This window comes from Cervus elaphus, chromosome 30 (assembly GCF_910594005.1).
Source record: "Cervus elaphus chromosome 30, mCerEla1.1, whole genome shotgun sequence".
Classification (NCBI taxonomy): Eukaryota; Metazoa; Chordata; class Mammalia; order Artiodactyla; family Cervidae; genus Cervus; species Cervus elaphus.
The window spans coordinates 74043368-74059782 of record NC_057844.1 but is presented as its reverse complement, the minus strand read 5'-3'; the positions used below and the strand labels follow the sequence as shown (position 1 = coordinate 74059782).

The 16415-nt window shown below is 41.4% G+C and overlaps 1 protein-coding gene across 2 annotated transcripts in view; it reads right to left on the bottom strand.

The window, feature by feature from the left end:
• Window positions 1-15162, bottom strand: part of RAP2A (RAP2A, member of RAS oncogene family) — a 40145-nt gene extending 24983 nt beyond the window's left edge. The window contains exons 1-2 of one of the 2 annotated variants that reach the window (XM_043891983.1): window positions 14715-15162; window positions 13680-14537 (exon numbers count right to left, since the gene is read on the bottom strand). In XM_043891983.1, the coding sequence (XP_043747918.1) occupies window positions 14336-14537; window positions 14715-15028 (516 nt within the window). In that variant the 5' untranslated portion in view covers window positions 15029-15162 and the 3' untranslated portion in view covers window positions 13680-14335. Of the gene's footprint in view, window positions 1-13679; window positions 14538-14714 lie in introns of those variants that run through there. The other variant, XM_043891982.1, reaches the window with a different exon arrangement.
• Between the last annotated feature and the right edge of the window lie 1253 nt (window positions 15163-16415).

Sequence of the window (16415 nt, the reverse complement as noted above, 5' to 3'; positions counted from 1 at the left end):
TCCTGTGATAATCATTTCATGATGTACATGAGTCAAATCATTATGCTGTACACTTTAAACTTATATAGTGCTGTGGGTGAGTTACAGCTCAATAAAATAGGAAGGGGAAAAAATGTTGTACCCCCCAAAAGCTTCCTTAGAAAAAGTGGTCTAGTAAAAGCAATGTCTTTGGTGGAATAATACTTTAAAACTTAGAAATAAAATTGTTCCAAAAAAAAAATGTATTCTGTCTCTCTCTCCATATATAATAAACTCAACACTGTCAAACATATATTCATTTGTAGTACATGTTGACACACCACATGGACGAAGATAGAATCTTGTACTTATTCTGCATAACGCCCAGGGCAATGCTATGCAAATAAAATGCTTTAAACCATAGTATTTGATGTTGACAGTGATGACTTTTATGCAAAGACAAGACTTCTAGAATCAATTTATTAAAAAGCTCTGTCAACATATTTCCCTCCATTGCCCCCCTCCTTCTTTCTCTCTCTCTATATATACATATATACAGATGTAGTTATATATATAACTAGCCATAAACACTATTAAAATTATTTCTACCCCGTGCGCAGTTTTGGCTTTCACACAAAGTCTATTATCATCGTCAACTTTTTAAAAAAGAAATGTTATTTAACAAATACTTTTTATATATCTGATCATTTCCTGTGAAATATTTTTATATTTTACATATATGTACTAAAAAAAATGGAGAAGGAAATGGCAACCCACTCCAGTATTCTTGCCTGGAGAATTCCATGGACAGAGGAGCCTGGCAGGCTACAGTCCATGGGGTCGCAAAGAGTCGGACACGACTGAGTGACAAACACACATTTAAAAAAAAAAAAAAGAATCACAATTCTTTGTGAGCCCAAAATCATACTGTCACCATCTACAGGCAACAGAGTCTTGTGGAAGGCGAACATACAAAGCACTCAGGCCTATAAGGTCTGTAACACACACTGGATGAGCACTTCAGACGTGGAGGAGAAAGCAGTGGGAAAATGGAAATGCAATACTAGATTGTGCTCTGTGCTAAGCTGCTTCAGTCATGTCCGACTTTGCGACCCCACGGACTGTAGCCCACCAGGCTCCCCTGTCCATGGGATTCTCCAGGTAAGAATACTGGAGTGGGTTGCCATGCCCTTCTCCAGGGGATCTTCCTGACCCAGGGATTGAAACTGTGTCTCCTGTAGTTCCTGCATTGCAGGCAGATTCTTTACCTCTGAGCCACCAGGGAAGCCCACGGAGGAGAAAGCAATGGAAAAATGGAAATGCAATACTAGATAAGCTATATAATTTATCTACATATAGGAAGGCAACTGAGTCAAAGGCCTAAGAAATCACGTGGCGGTACACTGATTTTATAAAGTCGGAAAATATTTGGCTCACATTTCTATTTCTGTGATCTTTGGTGAAACGTTATTATTGATATTTTAGGGTTACTATGCAAAGAATTCTATAGGAAACCAGTCCTGAACACTCAATGGAAGGACTGATGCTGAAGCTGAAGCTCCAATACTTTGGCCACCTGATGTGAAGAACTGACTCAATGGAAAAGACCATGATGCTGGGAAAGATTGAAGGCGGGAGGATAAGGGGATGACAGAAGATGAGATGGTTAGATGGCATCACTGACTCGATGGACATGAGTCTGAGCAAGCTCTGGGAGTTGGTGATGGACAGGGAAGCCTGAAGTACTGCAGTCCATGGGGTCGCAAAGAGTCAGACACAACTGAGCAACTACACCAAGGCACAGAAAATTTACATTCATTACCTCATCAATTATTATATTATACCTATATTCCAGATGAGGAAGTTGAGATGCAGAGAATGCTAACTTGCTCCTCATAACTAGTAAGTACTGAAGCTCAGCTTTAACCAGATTAACTGTTATGGGTCTTCATAGGTAAAATCAGATCATTATGTATGATAAAATTAAAAACTGAATTAGAACTACAATAAATACAGTATATTTGTTATGTTCATTGGAAACCTAAGGATGCATGTATTTAGAATTAAGAACAAAATAAAAATTTCCACCCAAAATGCGAGAAAAACACTCTAAGGCTTCATTTGCAGAAAGATGTAAAGACATCTGGTAAGAAGAAAATATTAAGATGTACTGAATTATTAACAGGATGTAGGATTTCCACATTTGAATTATTAATTTTTAAGGGCTGCTCCAAGAAAAACATGAAAAACAACACTCCTAAGTGTTTTAAGTAAAGGTCTATAATGTTTCTCTGGGGTAATTTTACAAAGTAATTTTAAGATAGCTATAATTATGGTCATCTTCATCTCTTTTTACTGTCGTAAAGGCAGAGCTGAATCAATATCATCTTGGAGAGATGCAGCAGGCCTCTTATAAAGATCAGTCTCCCCAGCAACCTGTTGTGCTAATGAACACGCACTCCGGTTGGAATCCAACTGCAGCGCCCCGTTCTCTGTTCCACGCTGCACAGGGCCAGAGCTATCCCGCCTTATCAGGACGAACAAACCTACTTGAGAAACAAGTCCTCGTAATTGTAACCTGCCCAGCAAACAGTAATAGATGCTTCCTCAAAAGATACACTTTCTGTATCTTTTTGATCCTTGACTAAATGGTTTCTTTTTCCATAACAGAGGCTGCATTTACTAACTCAAGTTGGGAAATTTATTTCACTTTTAGAGCATTTATACAGCATTGCTGGAAAATGGAAAAGTGGGAAGAGAAGATAAAAGTTGTTTCAAACTATGAAAGAGATAGTTCCATTTATTTTTCTTAGAGAAGAATGTTCCACAATAGCAGTTTTCAAATTGTGTGTGATGAGATCAATTTAGTGGATCAAGAGGAACACTTATATTTTTATAATATTTTATAATATTTATAATCATTTATATATATTTATAAATATATAAAAATAATTTATATGTATTTATAAAATAATTTATAATATTTATAATTTTATAATATTTATTATATTTTCATTTTTACAAAGTAAGGAAAGAATAATACAGAAACTATAATAATAGCAACACAGCAAGTGTAACTATTGTTTCATGAAATTTTGGTTTCAGTTACATGTATTTATGTCTGTATGTGCACTGTAAAATGTATTTCTGAGAGCCATGATTTAATAAAATGTAAAAGCCCCTCATTGCTGACTAAATACAAAGAAGTAGATAGCTTTTTAAAAAATATTCCTTTTTGACAGATAATAACAATAAAAAAAAACACATTGATGAGAGAAAATGAAGGAAAATCTAAGACTGTTCTGTACTTAAGGCCTAGACGATTATTGTTAAAATGTCCATTCTACCCAAAGCAGTCTACAGATTCAATTCAATCTCTATCAAAACTCCAAAGGCCTTTTCCACATAAATATAATAAACAATTCTAAAATTGTATGGAATTACAAAAGACCTCAAATAGCCAAAGGAATCTTGAGAAAGAAGAACCAAGCAGGGGCCATCATACTTCCTGATTCCAAACTATATTACAAAGCCACAGAAATCAAAACAGTATGGTGCCAACATAAAAACAGACATATATTAATATATCAATGGGACAGATTAAAGAATGCCCATACATATACGATCAACTACTTCACAGCAAAGCAGCCAAGCATATACAATGGGGAACGAGTAGTTTCTTCCAGAACTGGTGCTGGGAAAATTGGACAGCTGCATGCAGAAAAATGGAACTGGAGTATTATCTCGCACCAGAAACAAAAACCAACTCAAAACAGATTTAAAGATTTAAACATGAAACCTAAAACCATAAAACTCCTAGAAGGAAACACAGGGTGGTAAGCTCTTTGACACTGGTCTTGGTAATAAGTTTTTGGATTTGACATAAAAAGCGAAGGCAACAAAACAAATAAAAAAAGAGCTAAAAAGCTTCTGCACAGCAAATGAAACCATCAACCAAATGAAAAGGCAACCTATAGAGTGGAAGAAAACATTTACATATCACACATCTTACAAGGGGTTAATATGCAAAATATAAAGGGGACTCATGCAACTCAATAGAAAAAAAAAATCCAATTAAAAAATGGGAAGAGGATCTGAACAGACATTTTTCTGAAGGAGACATACAGATGACCAACAAGTACATGTAAAGGTGCTCAACACTGCTAATCAGGGAAGGACATATCAAAGTCACAATGAGATTATCACCTGTTAGAGTGACTATCACCCAGAACACAAAGAATAACAAGTGTTGTTGAGAATGTGGAGAAGACAAAACCCCTGAGCACAGTGGGCAGGGATGTAAATCGGCACAGCCACCAAGGAGAACAGTATGGAAGATCCTCAAAAAATTAAAAATAGAACTATCATATGATCTAGAGATGCCACATTTGGATATTTACATCTGAAGAAAACAAAATCACTATTTCAAAGAGATACATGCGCCCTCAAATTCACTGCCACATTATTTACAAGAGTCAAGACATGGAAGCAACCTAAGTATCCACCGAAGGACAGTTGATAAAGAAAATGTGGTATATACACAAAACAGAATATTACTAAACCATAAGAAAATAAAAAAACAAAAGGAAATCCTGCCATTTGAGACAATATGGGATAGAACTTAAGGGTAGCCTGTGAAGTGGAATAAGTCAGACAGAAAAAGACAGATACTGTATAATTTCACTTATATAGAGAATCTTAAGAGAAACAAATAAGCCACAAAACTGAACTCAAAGATACAGAGAACAGATGGAGGGTGGTAAATGGGTGAAGGTGCTTAAAAAAAAAAAAAGGTATACGCTACCAGTTATAAAATAACTAATAAGTAAGTCCTGGGGAGGTAAGGTACAGCATAGTAACAATACTGTATTGGATATTTGAAAGTTGTTAAGAGAGTAAACCATGAAAGCTGTCAGCACACACACACAAGTTCTAACTAGGTGTGGTGACAGATGTTAACTAAACATACTGTGGTGATCATTTTGCAGTATATATGTATATCAAATCATTACATTTTATGAGAAATAACTTCTAAATATTTTAAGTTAAAGCTTTACAATGTTTTTGTCCTGGGTAATTTTACTGAGTGAAAAAACCCTACAACTATCACAACATATACATCAATTATCTCAATAAGAATAAACTGTAAAAACCCACAAAATAATTAATCAGCATACTTCCCCATAAAATACCAATCTGACTTGTTTTCAAAACAAAAATAAATCCAACAATCTATCCAATGCGGCCAGTGAATACATTTCAGCATTTTGATTTAAAGAATGTGTAATTTACAAGTACACTTTATTCACATGCTGCAATCTGTTTTAAATAGCTTATTCAGATAGAGTTCAGCAATGTGTGATAAGTTCATTTCCAACATTAAGTAATGAAATACATCAAACTGCAAAGAATCCCAATGCTGTTCTGTTACTGGACCTTCCAAACCATGTCTTCAATATAATACGCTGCTGACATTTGATTCAGATAACCAATAACCTTATTCTGACTCACATGCTGGAAAAAAAGAATCTTATTTCATAGCGGTGACCTTTAATTTAAACTGAAATTTATTAAAAATCAGGCTAATATAGGTGTCTGTTTTTTATTAGAGTTTTCCTACAAGAATAAAAGGTGAAGTAGTTGAAATATTAGATCAGATGTTTCCAAAGAGGTTTCAATCTTTTCTAAGTATAATTTAAACAGGTGAGTTTCACTTTCACAACTGTCCAAGTTACAAATAAAAAGGCAAATATATACATGGTATATTTCTGCACACCATTAATATTTCACAATACATTTCCTACAGAAATACACTCTCTTCAGTTTTACTTCTGCAATTATTCCGTCTCCAACAGTTTTATCTTGGGTTAAAGTCTACTCATATTCAAACTCAAATATTTCTCCCCACAATGTGGGGTACGTAGAATTCCTTTTATACTATAGGCCAGAAAAACATAAGTACCTGAGGAAACAGTAGGTAAGAACAGATGGAGAGAAGGGGGGAAGTCCAAACAAAGCCAGAGGAAACTCTAGAATGGGAACCTCACTTCTTTCCCCAGGGGTTCAGGTTCTAAAGACGATGGCTAAGAGAGAAACCATATAAAGTAAAAATTATCCTTAGAAAAAACCTCCTTAAGTGTGGTATACCTAGTATTATATAAAGATCACTGCTTAGAAATATGTTGGCTTTTCCTGTTGGTTTTATCATCCAGACATATTTTATTAGTTCCTACTCCTTAACGTTTATAAATTATTGACTTTTCCCCAAAGGAGAGTTAGGTGGTCAGTGTCCTCTACCTGCCTGAATACTTCTCATTTCAGTGGCCGGTCAAATTGCCTTTTGAATCATCCATTTGTTCCATTTGCCAGAGGATTTATCCATTTGGGGAGGGTTTATATCTTTTGTTTGTATACAGTGGCATGGCTAGCTGGCTAAATTCTTTTTGCCCTATCTACCTTTAAAAAGAAACTGTAATGATTCCCCTGATTAGAGATTTTATTGATACAATGATTACAAAACCTTAACTAGATTAAGATTTGTAGGTCACAAGCTGCTGATTCTTTAAGATTCATAGCAAACTACTTTTTCCCTTATCGTGCTAACTACACAGAGGTATTCCCAGAAAGCTGAGCTGTAGGGACATCATCTACAAAGTGAACTCAAAAAATTCTAATCCTGGGATGGTAAAAAGAACCCGACTCTACTGTAATTTACTCTAATTTTACATTGCAGCGAAACCAAGTTCCCCTTTCAGGGAAAAAAAAAAACCTCTGGGCTATAAAAAGATGACTCATAGCTATCAGGCTCTGTACCTTGGAGGAGCTCTCAATTACAATTTTGGTTTTCGGGGGGATCAAACAGGGCAAGGTAGTGTTTGGGGAAGAAGGAGTTGGTGGCAGATTCCAGAAATCATTTATCGGGACAAACAGCACTGTATGTATTTCCTGGTTTTAGCTCTGTGCGCCAAATTACTGTGGGTCAAGATCTATGCTTTAACAATTGGCAATCCATCTCTACCTTAGAGCAGGCTTTTTGGCAACTTGCTGTGAGAAGAAAAAGTGCAAACAACCAGCTGGTCACTTAAAAGTGATCGCTCAAATGATACAGAAATATAAATAAGGTTAAAAAAACATAAAAAAGTCACTCACTCACTTGGGTAGTAAACATTAACCACCCCTTTCCCCAGTCTTCTTCCCAGTCTTAAAACACGCCATTTCTTCTAACCTAACAAAGTCTCCTCTAGGTATCTTGAAATTCTCAAGTTCTATCCTTGGTCATATACATTTCTATTTTCTATTACCGGCCATCCACTTCTGTCTCTCTATACTCTATCCAGAAGGTTTCATCTGCTCTCCAGATCTGAATTATGAAGATGATCTCGAGTCTCTGTATTCATACATAAACTGACTTTTCAGGCTTTATTCCAATATCCTAATTGCTTATTATTTGCATTTATCTGGATGATCACCATCTCCAAAGGTGAAAACATCTCCCCCAGCTATTCCTCCCTAAGCCTATTGGCTCATGTTCAGAACGTCAAGGTTACTTTTGACCTTTCCCTCGTCTCTCCCACTAAGTTTGATTAATTCGTTCTTCACATCGTTTGCATCCATTCTTTCCTTTCTGTTCTGACAGACACCATGCTCACTCAGAATCTTTATATGAGATTCTGACAGTATCTCACAACTCTTCCTTCTGATTCTGGTCTATTATCACTAAGCCATCTATCATATCATCACTATATTACCATTTCAGCAACAATCCTGATCGTGCTCCTTGACTACAAGATCAAGTCCGAAAGTCTTTAACCTTCTGTAATTCAGCTTTGCATATTAATATTTAGCCTTACCTCCTCTCACACTTTATATAAATTCCTGGTTTAGCTAATCTGGTCTATTTAACAGTCAACAAAGAGGAACTAAAAAGCCTCTTGATGAAGGTGAAATAGGAGAGTGAAAAAGCTGTCATAAAACTCAACATTCAAAAAACTAAGATCATGGCATCTGGTCCCAGCACTTCATGGCAAACAGATGGGGAAAAATGGAAACAGAGACAGACTTTATTTTCTTGGGCTCCAAAATCACTGTGGACTGTGACTATAGCCATGAAATTAAAACATGCTTGTTCCTTGGAAGGAAAGTTATGACAAACCTAGACAGCGTATTAAAAAGCAGAGATATTACTTTATCAACAAAGGTCCATCTTTATCAACAAAGGTCCATCTAGTCAAAGCTATGGTTTTTCCAGTAGACATGGATGAGTGTGAGAGATGGACTATAAAGAAGGCTGAGCACCTAAAAATTGATGCTTTTGAACTGTGGTGCTGGAGAACTCTTGAGAGTCCCTTGAACTGCAAGGACATCAAACCAGCCAATCCTAAAGGAGATCAGTCCTGAATATTCATTGGAAGGACTGATGCTGAAGCTGAAGCTCCAACACTTTGGCCACCTGATGCAAAGAGTTGACTCACTGGAAAAGACCCCAATGCTGGGGAAGACTGAAGGCAGGAGAAGGGGATGACAGAAGATGGGATGGTTATATGGCATTGCCGATTCAATGGACATGAGTTTGAGCAAACTATGGGGAGATATCAAAGGACAGGGAAGCCTGGCGTGCTGCAGTCCATGGAGTTGCAAAAAGTCGGACACGACTGAGCACCTGAACAAAACATCTGCTGAGCATTTCCCATGCCAAGTTCTCCATCTGGATGACGTCATGTTCCTAATTCTTTAAGGTTCTTATTAAACTACCTCTTCTCTGGTTGCCCTATGTAGATAGGAGTATTCTCCTAGAATGTTAAGAGTTGAAGGGAGAATGTCTACTCCAGCTACAAAATGGGCTTTAAAGAATCACCTCCTCTATCTGTAAAATTAAAATGCTTGGGGAAACTGAGGCCACTAAAGTAAATCTTTCTTTGAACACTGAATTTTTTCAACATATTTTTCTTGATTGTTTCCTAAGTGCCAGGGGCTGTGCTAGCCACATGGGATTAGAGTTTAATAAGAAAGACTGATTGTACTTAAGTATCACTCAAATATTTAAACTTTGATGAGCACTACCAAAAGAGGGGAAGCACAGGGTGCCACTGATGTCTGAAATACGCGTGGTTGAGGGAAGGGGCAAGGCATGAAGTCAGTATAGTGTGGGAAGATGGGAAGGAGTAAATTCAATTTGGGAAGATGAGGAAGGCTTCCCTGAGGAGGAAATCTTTTATGTGTGTGTTAGTCATTCAATCATGTCCGACTCTTTGCTACCCCATGGTCTGTAGCCTGCCAGGTTCCTCTGTCTTTGGAATCCTCCAGGCAAGAATTTTGGAGTGGGTAGTCATTTCCTCCTTCAGGGTATCTTCCTGACCCACAGATCGAACCCGGGTCTCCTGCACTGCAGGCAGACTCTTGTACTGTCTGAGCCACCAGGAGATGAAGGTTTGATCCCTAGGTCAGGAAGATCCCCTGGAGGAGGAAATGGCAACCCACTCCAGTATTTTTGCCTGAGAAATCCCATGGACAGTGGGGCCTGGAGGGCTACAGTCTATAGGGTTGCAAAGAGTCGGATATGACTCAGTGACTAAAAAACTACAGCAACCAAGAGGAGGATTTAACCCTGCAAAAGGCAGGTGATTTCTACATGTAGAAGGAATGCCCAGAAGATAGGCAATTTCACGGAACTAAAAGGAACTAAAAGGAGGTCTGGGTGCTCAAATGCAAGGGGCGAGGAAGGTTGCCAGAGGGGAAGCTGGAAAGGCCGGGAGGGACAACAGCATGCTGAGCCTCGCCATGGTGAGGATTTCTGGGCTTTATCCTACGACAGGCCTTCCACAGCATGTTCCAAGATACTTCAAGTCAGGACCACAGCTTACCCTGGGGGGAATGGGACAAGTAACCAGGACACTAGAAAGAATTCGAGTCTTATTTCAACTGAAATACATTCTCTATCCCTGTCACTCTTCTCTATGCATTTGATCTCATTCAAAGTCAATTTCAATGAAAGCAAGCATGGGAATTTATAAAAACCACCATTTAGTTGGCCTGCTAAGCTTGGATAGAAACTTGCGCACCTACTTTCCAAACACCCTGTGCTTTTCCAAAGTTGCTGTATACCACTTTGCTTTTACAAAGGACCTCTGTTAGTACCTGTTTTTGATAACCAAAAGAAATCAGGTGATTTTTGCTTTTAAAAGTGAAAAATGAAAATGGTATTCAGCATTTGGTTTGCTGTGAGCAGCTGAGAAGTAGCACTACCCCATGGGGAGAGAGGCACCCCCAAGCTCCCTCCCCAGGAACCACGCTCAGCATCTCAGCATCAAGCTGCCACCGCTTTGAACTGTGTCTATGCGCATCTGAGCTTTACCTAGCACATTTTTTGGGTGTGTATCTGTAAGCACGATATGTCCTAAGGTAACCGCTTATTTGCTTTATGCCATTGTGGCTTAGGAAAGGTTTCATAGGAACACTCTCCTTTCAGATGGGGCGTGGGAAACCTGTGTATGGATATCCATGAACCTGTGAACCTATGACTACTTTGTTTCCAGTAGTTGTGTATGGATGTGAGAGTTGGACTATAAAGAAAGCTGAGCACTGAAGAATTGATGCTTTTGATCTGTGGTGTTGGAGAAGACTCTTGAGAGTCCCTTGGACAGCAAGAGATCCAACCAGTCCATCCTAAAGGAAATCAACCCTGAATATTCATTGGAAGGACTGATGCTGAAGCTGAAACTCCAATACTTTGGCTACCTGATGTGAAGAACTGACTCATTGGAAAAGACCCTGATGCTGGGAAAGCTTGAAGGCAGGAGGAGGAGACGACAGAGGATGAGATGGTTGGATGGCATCACCGACGCAATGGATATAAGTTTGAGTAGGCTCCAGGAGGTGGTGATGGATGGGGAAGCCTGGTGTGCTGCAGTCCATGGGGTCGCAAAGAGTTGGACATGACTGAGCAACTAAACTGAACTGACTGATAGACACTTAAGGGAGTGGGGGCCTGTTTTATATTTTCTAGAAGCAACACTCCATGCAAGAACAATCCAGCGACACGCTCCATTTCACTGTTGCCCACGCATGGATGCTACAGTAAAAGTTACATGTTCATTCTGTGGCCTTTCCCGCAAGATCCTTAATAAGCGAAAATATTTTAAAAGAATACCAACAAAATTTTTCCAAGGATTGTTTTCATCATGATTGCTTTTTTTGGTATAATCTTGGGCTTCCCTGGTGGCTCAGATGGTAAAGAATCTGTCTGCAATGGCAGGATACCTGGGTTCAATCCCTGGGTCAGGTTGATTCCCCTGGAGAAGGGAATGGCTCCCCACTCCAGTATTCTTGTCTGGGAGATCCCATAGACAGTGGAGCCTGGGGGGCTACAATCTATGGGGACGGAGAGTCAGACGTGACTGAGTGACTAACACTTCACTAGTCTACACTAGGTGATGAATTTCAAAATGCAGCCACAAATTTATTTCCTCTAAAATAACATTTAAGCAGACAAGGAGACAAAGTTAAATAACAGCTGCCATTTTTATGTTCAAGGTATTGTGCTGGACACCTTAAAATCTATCACCTCATTTAATATGACAAAGACTCTGAGAGGTGCACGTCCGTGTGTGTTAGTCGCTTAGTTGTGTCCAACTCTTTGCGACTCCATGGGCTGTAGCCCACCAGGCTCCTCTGTCCATGGGATTCTCCAGGCAGAAATACTGGAGTGGGTTGCCATTTCCTTCTCCAGGGGCTCTTCCTGACCTAGGGATCGAACCTGGGTCTCCAGCACTGCGGGCAGATTCTCTGAGAGGTGCGTGCCATACTCATAATTCACAACATGGAAGCTGGGGCTTAGAGAAGCCAGCGTTTCCCCAAAATATTTACACCTTAGACCTGCACTGTCCCATATGTTAGCCTTGGAGCCACGTGTGGCTGCCGAGCAACTGAAATACAGCTATAATACTCTATAAATACTGAGATGTGCAGTAAGTATAAACAGAACCCCAAGTTTTGAAAATTTAGTATGCAAAAGAAAATGATGAAAATACCTCAATTTTTGAATACTGATTACAGGTTGACATGACAGTATTTTAGAGTGGGTTAAATAAAATACATTATTAAAATTAATTTTACCTGCTTCACATTAAAAAAAAAAATTCAGCTACTAGATATTTCAAAACTACACATGTGGCTCACAATTATATTTGAATTGAATAGTACTGCCGTAGACCAAAGGCTGCATAATTGAATTTGTCAGTAAATGCCAAGTTCAAAGGCAGCCCAGTGCAGAGGAAGAGAAGAGTACATGGATTCATGCAGATTTGGTTTAAATATCCTCTCCACCAGTGACTAGTTTTTGGCAAAAAAATATCAACCCTCTCTACATTTCACTTATGTCATCAGCATTATGGTGATATTAAACATCCTTAAACAACTGTTGTGTGTAATATGTAAAGCAGCTAACTGGCAGAGGGGAAAGAACAACTACAAATACCTCCTACAGCAACTGCTTAAAAACTGATCCTCAAAAAGAACAAAAAATGCACTTATTTGAAAATCACATTTTATTGTTTAAATGGGAAAAGTTAAAGAATCAATACACTGAATGCCTGCTTTAGCATAATATATACTGTATTATAACATACATAAAATACACAGATCCTTTCTTTCAATATTGTTTAAAATATGCTATAGGCTGGGAGGCCAGATAATGAGGTTAGGGTGAGGTTAAAAAAAATATCAGGACACAGATGGGCCCAAGTGGTTCTTACGGACAATTATCTTGAGCTTAGGAACTCCATGTCAGCTGATTTTTTTCAATCTTTTACATCAGGAACTGAGACGAGTGAGTACAATGACATCAGGGCAAGTAGAGTTTTATGTTTTTTCTTCCTGGGTCATATTGCAAACAAATAAATTGTTCCAGTACACTAAGTTCAGACTAACTCATTATTGGTGATCTCAAATACACCAAAAGAAACTACAAAATCATGTGAACTATACTATCCAATGACATTTTGCCCTATTCTGTCCCCTGGGCTCCTGTCAAGAAGTTTGCACTGGGCATGTGATTTTATCGATGTATGTATTATCTGTATATATGTAAATACAAAGAGTGGAGCAGTTGGGGCATTTACTTTAATGTGATATATGTAAGATTGACATGTGGCAATGTGTTTGATTGCCCTGTTCTATAGGGATTTTTTGTTGTTGTTGTTGTTGTTAATAGTAAGGGGGAAGTGTTAAAGATTTGAGTCACTTAAATGTAGCCTCTTAATATCACATACTTTAACACCAAAAGTATTTCTATGTTAACTATAGCAATTAACTTTAAGAAAATGATACTGAAGAAAAAAAAAAGCTATCAGATTTATATCTTAGAACATCATCAGAGACCGTAAAAATATTCACTTTATTCTAGTTTGAAATTTAATGGAAGAAGTAATATACATAATTTTATTTTACCTATTAAAGTGCATACTCAATGAGTTAAGGAGGAGGAGCTTCAGGAGAGGGCTTCCCCTTTGATCTTATATGTGGCATCAAAAATCTACTTCTTGTAATGAATTTTTGAACAACCCCTGAGGGCACATGACTTGGTATTTGCTCTTTCAAAATGAGTTGATTCAACTTGGCTAAAAATGAGATTATGTCTACAGTACACTTACAACTAGCTTTCAGCCGATGTCTATTAATTCAAGGTTATAGGTAGAATCGGGTAAGAAAAACAAAATTACACTAGATCAAAATTATTAGCAATTATTAATAATAAGAATAAAACAGTAACGTACACTTAAACAGTAATTAGAAAAATTTGCTAAAACTAGGAACTGAGACATTGCATTTCTGATTCTTGAAATTATAGGAAAAAATATAATCAGTTTAAGAGAATACAAATATCATAAGCCATTTAAGCTACCGGCCATATTTTCAAAATGCACACTTTAGAGAAAAAGAGTTCCTATTAGGAAAGTGCTTATTTGCAGTAACTTTACATTAGCTAATATTTGAGTCACACCTTTGAAGAAACTTGCTTTATTTCCAGGAATGCCTCCCCCCTCCCCCCTTTTCTTTCTGTTTTTGAGAGGAATAAGGCAGCTAGACTAAAAAAAGGGGAAAAAAGTTGTTACATTCTTTAATGTGAATGGTATATTTATGCCTCTATATACTAATATACTTTCTCGATCCCACTGAGCCAAGTCTTCAAATCTGTCTTTCAAGTTTCATCTTAATTGCAGAGTTCATTTTTGTTAAAACGCCTTGGCACCCTTCAGTCTTCTATGAAATGAGAAAGGTCTTTTTCCTTCGGACTTGACATGTTTACCACGTATGTGTGGGCAATTTTTGCTGTCAACTAACTGCAAAGGTCTTTTTGTTGTTGAATCTGAAAATGTCTCCACTATACTTGCACAGCTGCTCTTCCCAGCAGAAACCAACCCGCCCCTCTCCCCTCTGCGAGATTTAAACTTTCTTTGCTTTGGGGGTTCTGCACAAGCGCTACTAGTAACATCCAAGAGACAAAGAGCTGGGCTTGTGGGATGCCAAATTTGAGTTGTGAAACAAAGCACTCAAATTTGAGATTCAAGAGGATGAGGACGATGCTGGTAAAAAAAAAAAAAAAATTATGATAAAGCGTTATGATCCTAAAGCTGTCTCCCAAGACAGTTCCTCCAGCCCACGGCCACCCCAGAGCACGCGGGAGGGAGTTCTGATCTCCGAACAGGGGGCTGCCGGCCCCCCACCGGGGAAGCTCCTGCCCGCGCCCCCGGCCCTCTCACCGCTTTACTCGGATGATCTGGTCCCGCATGGGCTTGATGTCCTGGAAGCTCTGCTGGTTGACCAGGCTGTAGACGAGGATGAAGCCCTGGCCGTTCTTGATGTACAGGTCCCGCATGGACGCGAACTGCTCGGTGCCCGCCGTGTCCAGGATCTCCAGGACCGACGGCGACGAGTCCACCTCGATCTCCTTGCGGTAGAAGTCCTCGATGGTGGGGTCGTATTTCTCGATGAAGGTGCCGGTCACGAACTGCACGGTCAGGGCGGATTTGCCGACCCCGCCCGAGCCCAGCACCACCACTTTGTACTCGCGCATCGTCCCTCCGCGGCCGCCGCCGCCGCCGCCGCCCGCGACATAGACCTACGCCCGCCTCGCTGCGCGCCCGGACCCTGCGCCGGCGGCCGGCCCCGCCGCCTTCCGCGGCCGCCCCCACCTCACGGCCGCCGCGGCACCCCGGGCGCCGGCGGAGGCAAGTGCAACCCTGGGCATAGGGGCCGAGCCGGGTGGCAAGGCGGCCCCGCGGGCGCCAGCAGGCACTGAAAGCGAGCGGGTAGCGGGAGCTAAGGAGACGCCCGAGCCGCCCGAACCGCGGGCCCGCAGTGCCGCCCGCCCGGCCGCCCCGCCCCGCCCCTCGCGCCTCCACGCCCAGCTCCCCGCCCGCCGCCGCCGCCGCCGCTGCTGCTGCTCTTCCCGGCGGCGGAGCGCGCGCCCGAGCCCGAGCCCGAGCCGCAGCGCTGCCGGGGGGCGGGGCCCGGCGGCCCGGGGGGCGGGGCCCGGCTGCGAAAGCCCCGCCCCTGCGCCCACGTCGCCTAGGCGACCGGCCGCGCGCGCGCTCCCGGGAGGCTTAGATAAACAACCACCTGGGCCACCCGACAACAGCCCACCCCGTCGAACCCAGCGGGTAGGGGGCATACTGAGCATGCGCAGTTCTCCACCCAGCGATGGGAGGTTTCTACCTGAACAGGCCACGTTCAAGACTTTAGCGGAGACAGGCTAGTTGGAGGGGCCAGAGCAGGCTCCGAGATTTAACCTTAGGCGGGAGTGAGAAGAGAGACACCGGCAGGGCCCAAACGGCGACCCTGGCACGAGGGCCTGGCTGGACACCACCCGGTCCGTCAGCATTCCTGAGGGACTTGTTTTTATAAAGAGAAGGAGAAGGCTCTTTGTTTTAGGGAGGAGCAGGCACACCACGAAAGGAAGCTTTTATTTTACGCCTTAGGACACTCGGGGAGACGCGAGAGGCCCCTGGGAGCTTACTGCCCGAGGCAGTAGCCGGGGCCCACGCCCGGTGACGTCGCCGGGGGTCCCGCCCACCTTCCCCAGCCCCGCCCTTTTCTTGGCCTGAGAGAGAGTCGAGCTCTTCCCACGCCCTGTCCCCACGGGCGCTTGGAAAATCGGGAGAGCGGAGCCCTCAGCCACAGCCCCAAAGCCCGGGGACACCTCATAGCAACAGCCAGCCGGGACAAGCTAGGGATCCATCTCAGCCAACCAGCCCACCTCTGTGGACCCCGTGGTGCCACCCTCGGCCAATGGAGAGCCGCCTTATACCACGTTGCCATCCATCAGCCAGTGGGGGGAAAAGTCCAGTTGCAGGCTCCGCCCTCCCATCGCAAACTGCGTGGCCAGGATGGGCCTTTGCGCCTGAGCGTGCTCTGCCAGCCAATGGTAGGTGAGCTCACGCATGACGGAGACTTGCTCTGAG